This window comes from Heloderma suspectum, chromosome 16, assembly GCF_057233095.1.
Source record: "Heloderma suspectum isolate Gila_16-S chromosome 16, 16-S_ref, whole genome shotgun sequence".
NCBI lineage: Eukaryota > Metazoa > Chordata > Lepidosauria > Squamata > Helodermatidae > Heloderma > Heloderma suspectum.
The window spans coordinates 6,870,767-6,885,077 of NC_139473.1; the positions used below are offsets into that span (position 1 = coordinate 6,870,767).

Genomic DNA, 14,311 nt, shown 5'->3' on the forward strand with positions numbered 1-14,311 from the left:
ATTGTCGTTTTAATGCTGTTATATTTTATATTGTTTTACTGTGTGCTTTTCGGTTTTAATTTTTGTGAACCGCCCAGAGAGCTTCAGCTATTGGGCAGTATAGAAATGAAATGAAATAAAATGCATGCAGAAAGCCCCAGGTTCAATTCCTGGCATCTCCAGGTAAAAGGAGCAGGTAGCAGGTGACAGGGAAGGCCTGAGAGCCTGGGGAACTGTGCTGCTACTACTCAGACTAGACAATACTGGGAGAGAAGAAATAAACTATGGCCCAGTCCTTTTTTAAGAAGGGCAGAAGCTTAGCAGCCTTGAGCACCATATTTGATGGAAAGATGAGATATAAATTCAATAAATAATCAAATAATAAGAGTTGGTGGGATCTGGCTCCCCCCAGGATATTCTAAGCCCTCTCTCGAAGTTTCTGCTTCTTTCAGTCTCTGTCTCTCTCTCAATAACACTTTTACATATGCAGACTTAAGGAAAAGCACACAAGCAGGATTCAATCTAACAGCTCTCCAAGAAGTGAACTTGCTCCCAGCTTTCAAACGTTCTGGCTAGTGAGTGAAAAGCCACTGGGATAGGAACCCAGGAAGCTGCCTTATACCGAGTCAGACCCTGGGTCCATCTATTCCAGTATTGTCGACGCTGACTGGCAGCCACGGCTCTCCAGGGTTTCAGGCAGGATTCCTTCCTAGCCCCACCTGGAGATGCCGGGGATCGAACCGGGGACCTCCTCCATGCAAAGTCCTGAGCTATGGCCTGTGACTAGGGGATATATGACAAGCACAAGGCCTCATTTTTTTTAAATGTCATGGGTTTACATGTGTATTTAATACATTTTTCATTAGGCTATCTGTATTTATATTCCAGCTGTTTTGCATCAATCCCCAACCTCTTTGACTCCTCACAACAAAATATGGACCTGCATATGCAGAGTAGGGGTGTAGGGACCTCCATTTCTTGCAGCAGTGAATTACATGGTGTGTGAAGAAGCATTTCCTTTTGTCTGTCCTGAATCTACTGCTAAAAAAAAATTGTAGTGGGGACCTCAAATTCTAGTGTTATAAGGAAGGAAGAAAACAAAAAACAAACCCCTTTTGCTGTTATAAGGAGTAATTTATTCTCCTTATATACAGAGAGAATCACTTCTCCACTCCAGATGTTGTTATATTAGGAAAAAGTTTCCAAGGTCAGCCTTTAAAGCAGGTAAAATGAAGTGCAAAAACTTCTAATGTGGCTACTACATAAACTATTCATTTCACAATAAATAAAAGTACAAGCCAAGAGAGGGCCAACCCAGTCAAGAAAGGGTTTTAAAGATGGATTTCATTAGAACTCTGGCCCATATTTTAATACATAGCTCTAAAAGGGCTTCAGCATATGAGAATTACATTCTATAATTGCTCTTCAAGGTCTAACATAGACTGGCTTTCATTGTACCACCGACAAACCAGAAACATGTCACTTAAATAGTAGCATTTAAGAAGCCAATGCCTACCTTGCTCCTACAAGCTGCAACCGCTGGGTCACCTACTAAGTTACGTTTGTGCAATACGTCTGCTAAAGAATTACTTTTGTATTAAGAGACTGGAAAACCACATAGCCACCCAAGAAGCTTGACCACATACAAGCATTTTAACATCTGCCTTCCTTTACAGGGCAACCTAAATAATTATTACTTTATTTAACACAGAAACACGCTAAGTCAGCCCCTGAGGTTGCCTTTTTTAAAAAAGAAAGCAGCAGCGAAGTCACAGATGTGAGCAACGCGACATTCTGTGTAACTTGGAATTCAGTCCAAGGCCACGCGAGATGTTTCCATTCACGCCGTTGTTTTCCGCTGGAAGAGCCACTACAAGGCTATTTCGCCTCCCCATTTGTTGTTGTTGTTCAGTCGTTCAGTCGTGTCCGACTCTTCGTGACCCCGTGGACCAGAGCACGCCAGGCTTTCCTGTCCTGCGCTCTCTCCCGGAGCGTGCTCAAGTTCATAAGCATCCCCATTTTATATGGTCTCAAAAGCAAACCATCTGCTGGGCAGGGTAACTGGCAATACAACCCAATGAGTGGCACTTTCACGTGGCAAAAATTGCACTGAGCGGAGTTATCTGTACCTAGGGGCTGTCCCCCAACCAAAGAAAAGTAGTTGTTTTGAGTTCTAGGGTGCGTCTAGACTAGGCTTTTATCTTGCAACTCTCCAGCCTCATTCATGGAATTTTACTGGGGGGGGGGGGGTGACAGGTAATGCCCTGTTCAACCTGTAGCCATCTTGTGTTTCCCCACTGCTTCTTGTTTCTTTCCACACAACAATCTGTTAAGGAGGAAAAGGCAGAATTGCCGCACAGTGCCTTCTGACTGCTGTTGCTAGGAGCCACCCGTTTGGAAACACCTTTAGTGTAGCAATCAGTTCATTGATTGAATCTGTGTATGCTTGCAAATGAGGGACAATACTTCCCAGAATCCTATGCAGCGCACAGTTCTGTGGCAGACGTACAGGCCCGAAAGCCACAGGACTACATTACCAGACCTCAGGTGTTTTCAACCCCAGGGAACAGTACCAGCTCCAGCTTTTTGACAGCCCTCGGGCAGGACCCCCGCCCTCAGTGAATCTACCTTTCCACCACCACTGTCATCAGCTGCTGTCGCTCCTCCTCCCCATAATTGCTACCTCTTGCTTGCATACAGACAGAGAGGCAGCGAGCAAACAGGCAACTACTGCTCCGCCTTCTCATCGCCACCGTTGTCTCGGCCAGAGGCAGGTGAACAAGGAGGTTGCAATGGGGAGCGGGAGGAGCAACGCCAGGGGGCTCTCGTCAGCAGGCCCCTGCTGGGGTGTGGGCCCTCGGCAGGTGCCCAAACAGGCCTACCGCTCATGTTCCCTGCCAGGGAACACTGGAAGCTGCCTTATACTATCAGACCGTTGGTCCATCTAGCCCAGTCTTGTCAACTGGCAGCAGCACTCTAGGATTTCAGGCAGGATTCTTTCCTAGCCTGAGCTGAGGGCTGACCCTGGGAAAGCACACACAGGGGCACATGTTGCTACAGAACAGCCTTCCCCAGCCACGTGCCCGCCCGACGTGCTGGACTGCAACTCCCAGCATTCCCATGCTGTCTGAGAACGATGGGAGTTGGCGTCCAAGACATCTGGAAAGCACCCGGTTGGGGGAAGGCTGTTCTACAGAACCTGCTCAAATCAGATACAAGCAAGGTGTCTTTCCCAAAGCCAAGGCGCAAAATAATTCTTCCAAACAGAGCTGGCTTTATGCTCCCAAGAGCCTGATGCAGCAAAGGACCCAGCATCAAAAAGCTTACAGTGCTTTAGCAATATAGCTGACAAACTATTAAGCTAGGATGTTGAAATAGCCACCGAGTTAAAAACCTGAGCTTTTCCTTTCACACCTGGGAATGAGTCGCTTATCTCGGGCTATAATCTCTTTCGAGGAACACGCCAAATCGTCTATCCAACCGCTGCTCCCACATCCAACCGTCTTTTTTTTCACACACAAAAAACCTTCCCAGTAAAAGGGTGTTTCAGCATCACTGATGGCTATCAGCTTCTCCTTTACAAAAACCTCTTTTATTCCACTCCCAATCCCGGTTCATGCGCTGGCTATCCAAGGCCTCCCATTACAAGCTTTGCTTTCATCCGATTCCAGATACCATTCAATAACGCATCTGGTTGCTTTTAATCAAAGATTTTACTCTCTACCAAATAAAATAAAATATATATTTTTTAAAAAATAATGATGGTTTACAGAGCAATCCTATGCCTGTCTAATCAGAATTAAGCCCCACTGAGTTCAACGGGACTCAGTCCGATAGGACTGCAACCTTAATTCACTTCAGTAGGAACTCATTTGCATTGTTCTCTTATACAGGGAGTAGAACTGCTGAATATCAAACCATTTAGAACAAAACAAAGACAACATCACCACCAAGTGGTGACTAATTTACTAGCTTTGTGTTGTCGCCACAAGGACTAGAGACTTGATTTTGTATCAGATCAAATTCGGTGTCTAACAGCAAATTACCAAAAGGTAAGCACAACCTTTTTAGGATAAGAAAAGTGAAGGCATGCCCACTGGGACCCCTAGGCGCAGCCCCTGCCATGGTGCACCCCTATAGCCTCCTGAGAGAGGGTTCTGGCCACTCCATTCCCCTAAGGGGGGGCTGCCCCATAGCAGTGGGGAGGAAGCAGCCATTTAACTTTGTCCCTCAGCTTACTAATCTCCCCTGGCTTCCAACTGTATGGACTACAAAGCTATGTGCTGGTTAGGGAAGACTGCCTCTAGTGGCTGAAGATGTTACTGTGGGCTTCAACCGCACGGACACATTTAAATTAATTTAAATTAATTAATGTATTTCAAAAACAAAATAACCCTGGGGTGCACACAACCCAAGTTGCTAGAGTATTTCAGGTGTCTAGGTTTCATAGTCTTGGCGCTATGGTGCTGACAGAAAAGACAAACACAGATCCTGTTATTATTATGGACGGAGCACGTGCTTGATTAAACGAACATGGCTGCCCTCTTCCCACCTTGGTCAACTCTTAGACTGAAGGAAGCTTTGAAGCCAGGCACAATAGCTTTCTCTGTTCAGGATGGAAGAACCAGCAATATTTTGAGCTTGCCAAAATTATCCAAAATTTATTTTTATTTCCAACATTTACAAAATGCAGTTTCAAACTCGTTTCACCTCGCTACCATTTTCAATCTATTTTGTGGCATGTTAAAGCAGGAAAAGTCTGCATTGCCAATGGGAAAAATGCACATTTCTGTGAGCATTTTTCAAAAGTGCACACTTTCCCCCTGATGACAAAAGTGTAGAAATGCACATCTTTCAAAAATGTGCATTTTAAAATGAGCATTTTGGGGAAATGCACATTTTTCGAACCTGACCCCAATTAACGAGAATTTTGCTAACATTTCTTCCCCGCCCCCCAAATCCTACTGATCATGCTTGCATTTGGGATTGCAAATGTGACATTCTCAGATGATTTGTAAACATAAATGAAAGTCTCAAATATCGCTATTCTCTGCTATAACTGAATAAAAACCAACTAGGATAGTTATAAGACGATGGGGGCAGAGGCGAAGAGATTAATACACAGGATTCTGTACTTACTGATCTGTGGGGATGGTAGGACTCGGGCAGCTCGGACAGGACCATGCCGGACAGAGTAAAGTTCCTGTGCCTCACCGCTGATCTGCATAACAAAATGGAGAAGCACACACCTCAGCAAACACTGTGTCTTCCCCTACTGGTCTAAAGGAACTTTAACAGCTTATTATAACATCTCTCCCAATAAAGAGAAGATCTCAAAAGCTTGCACGCTTCTGGTCATCTCCTGGCTGGCCTAATAAAGGCATTACGCTAATCTGGTTCATGGCTGGTTGGCTGGTTGTTTTCAAATCTCTTACCTAGGAAAAACAAATTCTGTTTCTGTTGTAGCTGTCGTAAAAAAAAATACAAGCAGATTTTTCTTTTCTAGTATCCTCCTGAGGAAATGCTCTTTCTCGTACGAGGGACATGGAAACTGGTGCAAAATGTGAGCGCTCTATTCAGGGGTCCGCTAATGTCGGCGTGGCTTAGTAGCCAGCTATTGCTTGTGAGCACCACCAGCACTCCCCCCTCCACCTGCCCTGGGTCCTCTGGCATGCCCCAAGAGCTACCAGGCATGATGATGATGATATGGTACCACTAGGATCAGGGGCAGTGTGCCTGTCAGTACCAGTGGTTGGGGGCACAGCAGCCCATGAGCACTGCTTGTGAGCTTCCCAGAGGCATCTGGTCAGCCACTGTGCGAAGAGAATGCTAGACTAGATGGGCCCTTGGTCTGATCCAGAAGGGCTCTTCTTAGGTTCTTATGGGAGAGCTGGAGTCTGCTCCCATTTGCAATGAAGCTTGGAGAAGTGAAGTAACCACAGGAGTCTCTCGTAAGGCTCAGAAGAAGCTTTTGCTGTTTCTTTTCTTATCCAAACTACAAGGAAAAAGAGCATCTCCAGAAAGGGAATCTGTGTGCTGGAGCATCCTGGTTGCCAAAGACACGGCTTGCCCCTAATAAGTGGGTTTGTGAACCCCTGCTCTAAATGATTTGGTCACTGGAATAATACTAGAAGAAATCAAGTCATGGTTAGTTAAGAAATACTTCCTAGACTTCCTGTAAAAACAAGTCATCACAATGCATTTTCAGAACTGTTTGGGAATAGATCTGATACGGCATGTCAAACTTCTGGGAAAACAGCAAACATTCTGAAGCAGTGTGCCAAATTGCTGAGAACTTAAAAACAGATGTAATGAGGTTAAACTTTTTAAAACCAACATGCTGACATAAAGAGAACCCGGGAAGCAAGTTGGCGAAACAAGCAGCTTACGAAGTCAGAAGTTGAAACAAAGTGCATATAAATCCAGAAATATTAAGCCCACACACCTGTCCTAACTTCTTTAATGTGTTTTTTTTCTCTCTGTCTCTCTAATTGCTTCTTAAGGTTTGAATTACAAGTTCAGGACAGGGCAAAAGGACATGAGCCAACACTGTTATTCAGAAGTGTCAGCCTATATTCCCACTTCCTTAGGCACCTTGCTTTTACTGTTTTAAGAGTTTGTTGTTTTAAATTGCTGTACAGAGCCTTAATGGCTTTTTAGCAGATAAGGCAGCATATAAATGTTAATAAATAAATAAATAAATAAATAAATTGTGGTTGCTCCCTCCCTTAAAAATGTTGCTCTTGAAGTTCATTAACAGGTATCATCATACAAACTTGTAATTCTGCCCCGCCTCAGACTGTAGAAAAGAAAAAATAAAAAAGCATAGCATGCTTCAGAGAGGTTTGGGAGGGCAGGATGTCTGTATACAGGCTTTCATCCTCTAAATATGGCTGCCTGTCTATTATCTTGGGCTCAGCTCTACAGGGACAAATGGACTCCACAGCCTTCAGACGCCTGTGTGACCCAGCTGTGAAAGTTGCTCTCCCATCCTCTAACCATGGTTAAAAGACAAGATTTCCAGGTGACTTTATTTCGTTTCTGTTACTCATACAGTCAAAACAAAAGCTGTCAAAGTGGAGTCAAATTCACCACAAACTGGCTTGTTTTATATGTTTCAAAATACATTTGCATACTGAGAAAAAGCCTTTCTTCCTTACAGCGAACCAGGTTTCCTTTTCCTATATTTTGCCTGATGTTTAGCTGCCAGAAACACAGAAATGTGCAGTTGCGGGTGCTCTAAAATAAAGATTATTAAGAAAGAATTTGATTTTGAATAATGCAGATTATTATTTGTATGTTTATTTCCTAGTTTTATACCCTGACCTATGACCAAATAGGCCCTCGGAAATACAATAAAAGTTAATGCAAGGCCAAACGACAGGCAGCCCAAACAATTATAATTCAAATCAATGTAAAAACAGCCCCAATGCTAAAGAACCCTATGCTGACTCCAAACTGAGAGCCAATTTCATTATTAGATAACATTTCTTAGGAAAGGAAACCACAATCCCCTTCTTGAGGGAGAAACAGTGAGGTAAATCTGCAACAACATGTAAGATAACCAACTGTAGTGATCTTATCTTCCAACCAGAACAATCTGGAACAATCCCCATTGGCGTCAAGCACCATTTTGAGGACCACAGCCAGTGTTCACCATGGGGGAAAGCGACCATGTTGTACTTGAGTTCTTGGTTCTAAGGGAAGCAAAAGCTGAGCGTAGCCAAATGCGTACCCTGGATTTTAGGAAAGCTGATTTTAATAAACTCCGAACAATGATCAGTAAGGTCCCATGGCAAGTGACGCAAACGAGAAAAGGAGTCCAGGATGGGTGGGAGCTTTTAAAAAAGGAAATTCTCAAGGCACAATCACAACCAATTCCAACAAGAAGAAAAGGTGGAAGACAACAGAAGAAGCCAATGTGGCTTCACAAAAAGCTTAGGGATGACCTGAAAACAAAGAAGGACACATATAGGAAGTGGAAAGAAGGCCAAGTAACAAAGGAAGAGTACAGGCAGATAGCACAGAATTGCAGGGATGGCGTCAGGAAGGCTAAAGCTGAGAATGAGCTGAGGTTAGCAAGGGATGCTAAAAACAACAAAAAGGCTTTCTTCAGCTACGTGCATAGTAAAAGGCAGAAGAAAGAAATGGTGGTTCAGCTATTAAATAAGGATGGCAAAATGATAACAGATGACAAAGAAAAGGCAGAGGTGCTCAATTCCTACTTTGGCTCAGTCTTCTCCCAAAAGAGGGTCTATGACCCCCCTGGCAAAGGTGAAGTACAGGCTGAAGGGGCAGGATTGCAGCTTGAGATCGATAGGCATATGGTCAAGGAACACCTAATGACTTGGAATGACTTCAAATCTCCAGGGCCAGATGAACTGCATCCTAGAGTACTAAAGGAACTGGCAGAAGAACTCTCAGAACCGCTGTCTATTCTCTTTGAGAAATCATGGAGGACGGGGGAAGTGCCAGATGACTGGAGGAGGGCTAACGTTGTCCCTATCTTCAAAAAGGGTAAAAAGGAGGAACCTGGGAACTACAGACCAGTCAGTCTGACATCAATCCCTGGGAAAATTCTGGAGCAGATGATAAAGAAATCCATCTGGAAGCACCTTGACAACAATGCCGTGATTACTCGAAGCCAACATGGATTTGCCAAAAACAAGTCCTGCCAGACAAATCTGATCTCATTTTTTGATCAAGTCACCTTCCTTGTAGACCGTGGGAATGCTGTAGACATCATATACCTCGACTTCAGCAAAGCCTTCAACAAAGTGCCCCATGATATCCTGATGAGCAAACTAGCTCAAAGTGGGCTAGATGAAACAACGATCCGGTAGATCCACAGTTGGCTACAGAATCGGACTCAAAGAGTGCTTATCAATGGGACCTTCTCAAACTGGGGAGAGGTAACGAGTGGGGTACCGCAGGGCTCAGTCCTGGGCCCAGTGCTCTTCAACATTTTTATGAATGACTTGGAGGGGGAGGTGCAGGGAATGCCGATCAAATTTGCAGATGACACAAAATTTGCCTTTCAACAAGCCAAGGACATTTTGAGACAGGTATCAAGAATGGAATATGAGGCTTAAAAGCAGCCTCAGGTGTTTCATTCCACCAAAGGACGAATCGACAGCCACGACTGCAGACAGGGGACTTGGCAAGTTCAGCTGGATGAGAAGCGAAGTCACAGGTCCGTCAGCTTGAAAGGCGCAAGAGCCCAACATCTCATGCGCAAGGAGCCCGCACGTCAAGCCTAAGTGCAGCACTGCATCCCCTCCCTCCCCCACACTCCATCTGCAAGAACAGAAAAAAGATTGAGGAATTGAAGTTACACCTTCTGTCCCTTTCACGTTTCAGAGCAGTACTTTTAAGAAGGAAAAGAAAAAAGAAAAGAAAAAAGCAGAGAGAGACTTCAAGGATAAATTTGAATCATCGTCTTAATTCTTGATGACAGGCTTTGTTGTCTGGGAGCATACCAGTTCGAATCCATAATAAACAGAAACAAAAGGAATACTATTTCCCTTACTGTGCGAACAAATATTTTCCAACCATGGAAAATAAGTTTCAGATGGGGAGGGGGAAGGATTTTTTCCTTCTTCTTCTAAAGGATGAAGATAATAGAAAAGTTGTACCAAACCAGAAGAGGAGAAATGGAATCAACACTGGGGCATCATCAAGGGCAGCAAATTGTCAGTTGTTTAATATTTTTACCACAACCAGGTGGGGAGGGGAGCCGGTTGGATTTTCCACGTCAAGCACCAAAATGTGTTGGGCCATCTCCACCCATGTCATGTCAGCTTTTTAAAACATGGCAGGGATCTCGATTTATATATTCTCAAGAATAAAACAGCAGACAGGCATTTTTAAAAGGATGACACATCCCCTACTTGCACGACTTTGGAGGCTGAAATTGCATTATAGCAGCCTTCCCCAATGCCACACCCACCAGATGGTTTGGACTACAACTCCCATAATCCCAGCCAGCATAGTGGTAGTAGTGTAGTCCCAACACATCTGGAGGGTGCTGGGTTGGGGAAGCTGCATTATAGTAAAGCAGAAGTGGGGAAACTTCTTTCTGCTTCAGAGGTAACCTGTTGGGGCCCACAGACCTGTAATGGGCCAGAGATGGACAAGGATACCTCTTTTCTCTCTGCCACCTGTCTCTCTCTCATACACCCACTTCTTTCTCTATCCTCTCCTCACCCAGCAGGCTGCTTGGTGAAGGACAGATCACTCTTGCCAGAGGTCTGAACTGATCTCTTGTAGAGGCCTTTAGAAACCTTTAGAGGGCTGCACATTGCTCACCCTCATCATAAAGCCTAGTATGATCTACCCCACTGGAGATGGTCACAGCTGGGCGGAGAGGTAGGCAGGAGAGATGTTTTAATTTTCCAGATCACAGCAGAGATCCTCATTATTTTGGCAGGCAGGGTTTTAGAGGCGCCACCGAAAATTGTTGGAGGCTCTGTGAAGTCTTGAAATTTGGCAACTCCAATAATCCGAGTTGACAAATGCTGATTATTTCTCTTTCTTTGCGCAGCTGATGAAACCCTAAGCCAGCTCCAAATTTAATATTCTTTGATTTGCTGATGCAAGACAATGGCCGGGAATTTGTTTTCTTAAACTTTCTCTAGGCATGTTGAAAAGAATGAAGCCTTTGGCTAAGCATATGAAGAGCTCCATGTCAATGACTCCGTGCAGACACTAACACTGGGCTTGCACACTTCCACTCATCAGACCGTCCTTGGAATAAATCCCCACCACACCACCACCATCTTAAGGGATACAACATTCAAGAGTCAAAAAGGGGTAAAAATGGGTACTATGGATTTGGGTTTTTGTTGGGGTTTTTTTTTTACAGTGGGGGGGGGCAGTGGGAACTGCATTTGGCCCGTGCTTGTTTTAGGGAAACCACTGCCTCCAGAGGAATAATTTAACTAAGCTACCTTCCAGGGTCATTATAAGAAATGCTGGGATCATGTATGTGAAGCACTTTAAGCACTCAAATGTCCTCTACGAATGGTCAGCATTAATATTATATTAACGAGCTTCAAATGGGAACCTGATTAATTTTAAGCACAAGTAACGTTGGTGCCAACAAATCCTCAACTTTAGTTAAGGCAGAGAGGGGATTAAGAAGGCCCTGATGTTGCTTCGGCACTGCTCCAGTATATTAAAGACTTAAATATATACATCTATAAATATGTGTATAGATACAGATATATAGATATATAATATTTCTATATACACAGATATATAATATATGCATATACACACACTTAAACTAGAATATGAGAGGCAAAGGTCCTTCACATAAAAACATGTGATCATGTTTCTCTGGCTCTCTCAACATCGCGTTTGTGCACTACATGAAATGTTAACATTGCTAAGAAACCAACATCTGGTCATCTGTAGCCGAGAAATTTGCCATCTTGCAAGGCATTTGGAGGACCACAAACACAAACAGAGAGCTACTTTTAAGGCTTGCAACATCATTTTACGGGTATGTTCCCATGCCAGCATTTTCGCTAAATCTGTTCAGCAACTTCTTTCCACTTTGGTCTGCAACAGATAACACCAAAGAATGATTGGGGGGGGGGGGGGATGACAGCATGGGTTCTGGGTTTGGGAATCAATGCAAAGGTCACCACCTTCATCCTTCTGAGGGATTCAACACCCTCAGCGCCACTCCTACATGTACTGAGGCTGAGTGCGTGCATGCCAGCCACTGTTGAAGCAGATTGTTATTGTAGACAAGCATCGTATTACTATTATTCTCTTGACCAGTCATTCTCTTTCTCTCCATTCTAGAACTCCATGCCACCTAACCAAGCTGAAAGGCAGTCGGCTCAGAATAGGCAGAGAAAGTTTATGCACCTCACACAACACATAAATAACTTATGGAATACACTGATAAAACATGTGATAGCTTAGTTGCTTTCTGAGGAGAATTAAGGTGCTTTCAGGTAGGGCTCTTACTGTGCAATTACCTTACATCCTTTATGGGGGAGTCCGGACATCTTTCATTTGTAACCCTCCTGTGCTTTCCCATCACACTTACAGAGATGCGAGGACAGAGTTCCAGGGAATTAATCAAGGTCAGCTCCAAAGGCAAGGTCAATAGGCAGCCCGAATACTGGAAGTTCCAGAAAAGAGCTAGGAATAGATGAAGCAGGCATCTAGGAGCTGGTACGCAAACATTATTCCAGCACTCTGTGCCTAGCACTGAAGGCTTTTAAGCCTGAGCCTTCAAAGCCCCACCCAGAGCACAGCTGCAGGCCATTGGGGCCTCATGAGGAATGGTCTACTTGTGAGTAGAGCCCAGCTTGCAAGTATACCTTATTCCTCAGGCAAGAACTTCTGCATCTGGAAGCCAGCTGAGCCTGATCCTTTTGGCACCTGGGCTCCCTAGGGCTAGATGGCCACTCTGCATCTGTCTCTGAGTCCACGAGGGGACTAACTACATGTGGGGGCAGGGGGGCGACAGCCATCTCCCCCAAGGGCCCAAGATCCCCCTGATCTACCTCAAAGTCCCCTGACGCAGGCAGATCCTCCGCAATGTTTGGCTCCACGACATTCTCCAAAGTGGTCCTCCAGAAGAGGCATGACAAGTAGAGCTGGGAGCCCTCCATCTGGCAGCTCCCTTAGGCACATCAGCAGAAAATTGGTCTACCAACAGCTGGCTAAAAAATGCTGGCTAAAAAATATATAACTAAGCATTATTACACCATGGACTCAAGAGTACCAGGTGCTGGAGGCTATTAGAACACAGCTGGATCTGTGAGCTACTGGACCTAAATTGAGGCTTACAGAATGTATCTGTTACTCTTTAGGCACCTATTCTCTTGACCAAGTAAGGCCACGTAGCCATGTTCCAAATCCAGATGCTTCATCTACCAGCACTGACCGGGGCTGACACTGCACACTGTGACCCCTTCCTCAGAGCACAAAGCCCCAAGTCCTAATCTCAGACCAAACAGCTGCGTCCGGGCCCTACAGCTGAGGCAGAAAATATCTGGCCCCCCAGATACTTCTGTACCATATCTCCCATCATACCTGACCATTGGTCATGCTGGCTGGGGAGTCCAACATTACCTGGAGGCCCACAAATCCCCCACCCTGCCCTGATGTCCCTAAACCGGGCCCAAACAATGGAAAGCCACAGAAATACAGCTAGCTTGTTGGGTCCGATCCAGCAGCATTGGAGGCACAGCTTAAGTCAGGGATGGGGAACTTCCAGCCCGCCTGGGGGGAACTTCCAGCCCGCCTGGGGGGAACTTCCAGCCCGCCTGGGGGGAACTTCCAGCCCGCCTGGGGGGAACTTCCAGCCCCCCAAGATTCCACAGATGGCTATGGCCCTACTCCGCTTCCCAACTGGCTTTTGGTTCCCGGCTTTTGTGCAGTTTTTTCCCCATTCTAAAATGCCTCTCTTAAGGCTTAGTCACTGGCAGGAAGGGCGTTGTGCTAAAATATGCTGGTATTTTTCGTACTTTGGGCCCTTGTCCTTCTGCCTTCGGCCACACCCACTACTGGAACATGGCCCCCCGAGAGCTTCTCCAAAATGCAATTTGGCCCTCGGGCTGAAAGAGGTTCCACACCCCCGATCTAGGAAGTTCACCCCTTTGCCAGAGGTCTCACCAACTGACAACCATACGACTCCCAGCTCAATTTTAAAACGGCCTCTAAAAGGCAGCAAGATTTCCCACCCAATTAAGATTAAAGAAAGCCTTCTCTGCAGCAACATGGATGACTCAATACGGCTGTCCAGTTCCATGACCTCTTATGTACAATGCAATAGTAAAAATAAAAAAGTAACATTTTCAACAAGCAGACATTTCCAACGCAGAAGAGATAGCCATCTTGAACGGGACTGCAGACTTTTTCTTGTTATGACACAGTCTCCCAAATATGAGATGGGGAAGGGGGAAATATCCCATTTCTAAACTCCCACGTTACCCAACACACAAATCTCACCTTGCACCACTTGTTTGATTCATTTTACAAACACACAATTGCATTCCTTCGTTTAAAACCTTTTAACTTTCCCACCCACACTTTTACCCCAGGAAAACGAAAAAGAAAGGAGCTGAAATAAACAGCTTCCTCTCCTTGCGCATCATGGATTAACACGCCACACTTCAAAAAAATCTCCCAAGCTGTGACTGTGGCCCAACCGTTACCGGAGCCCTTTGAAGCAAATCTAAATGGGATATTCCATTTGCAAGCAACACTTTGGTAGTCAAAAGATCTTACTCTGAGGGGATTTAATGCAAAACCACTCAGACTGGAGAGAGACACACCATCAGAAAAGAAGGGCCGGGAAGTGTTT

General features: G+C 45.0%; 1 protein-coding gene across 12 annotated transcripts in view; it reads right to left on the reverse strand.

Annotated features, from left to right (window-relative positions):
• BCAS3 (BCAS3 microtubule associated cell migration factor) overlaps positions 1-14,311 on the reverse strand; it is a 583,990-nt gene that overhangs the window by 550,834 nt on the left and 18,845 nt on the right. For all 12 annotated transcript variants that reach the window (XM_084823239.1, XM_084823238.1, XM_084823242.1 and 9 more), the window contains one exon: positions 5,119-5,200. In XM_084823239.1, coding sequence (XP_084679365.1) covers positions 5,119-5,200 — 82 coding nt within the window. The remainder of the gene's footprint in view (positions 1-5,118; positions 5,201-14,311) is intronic.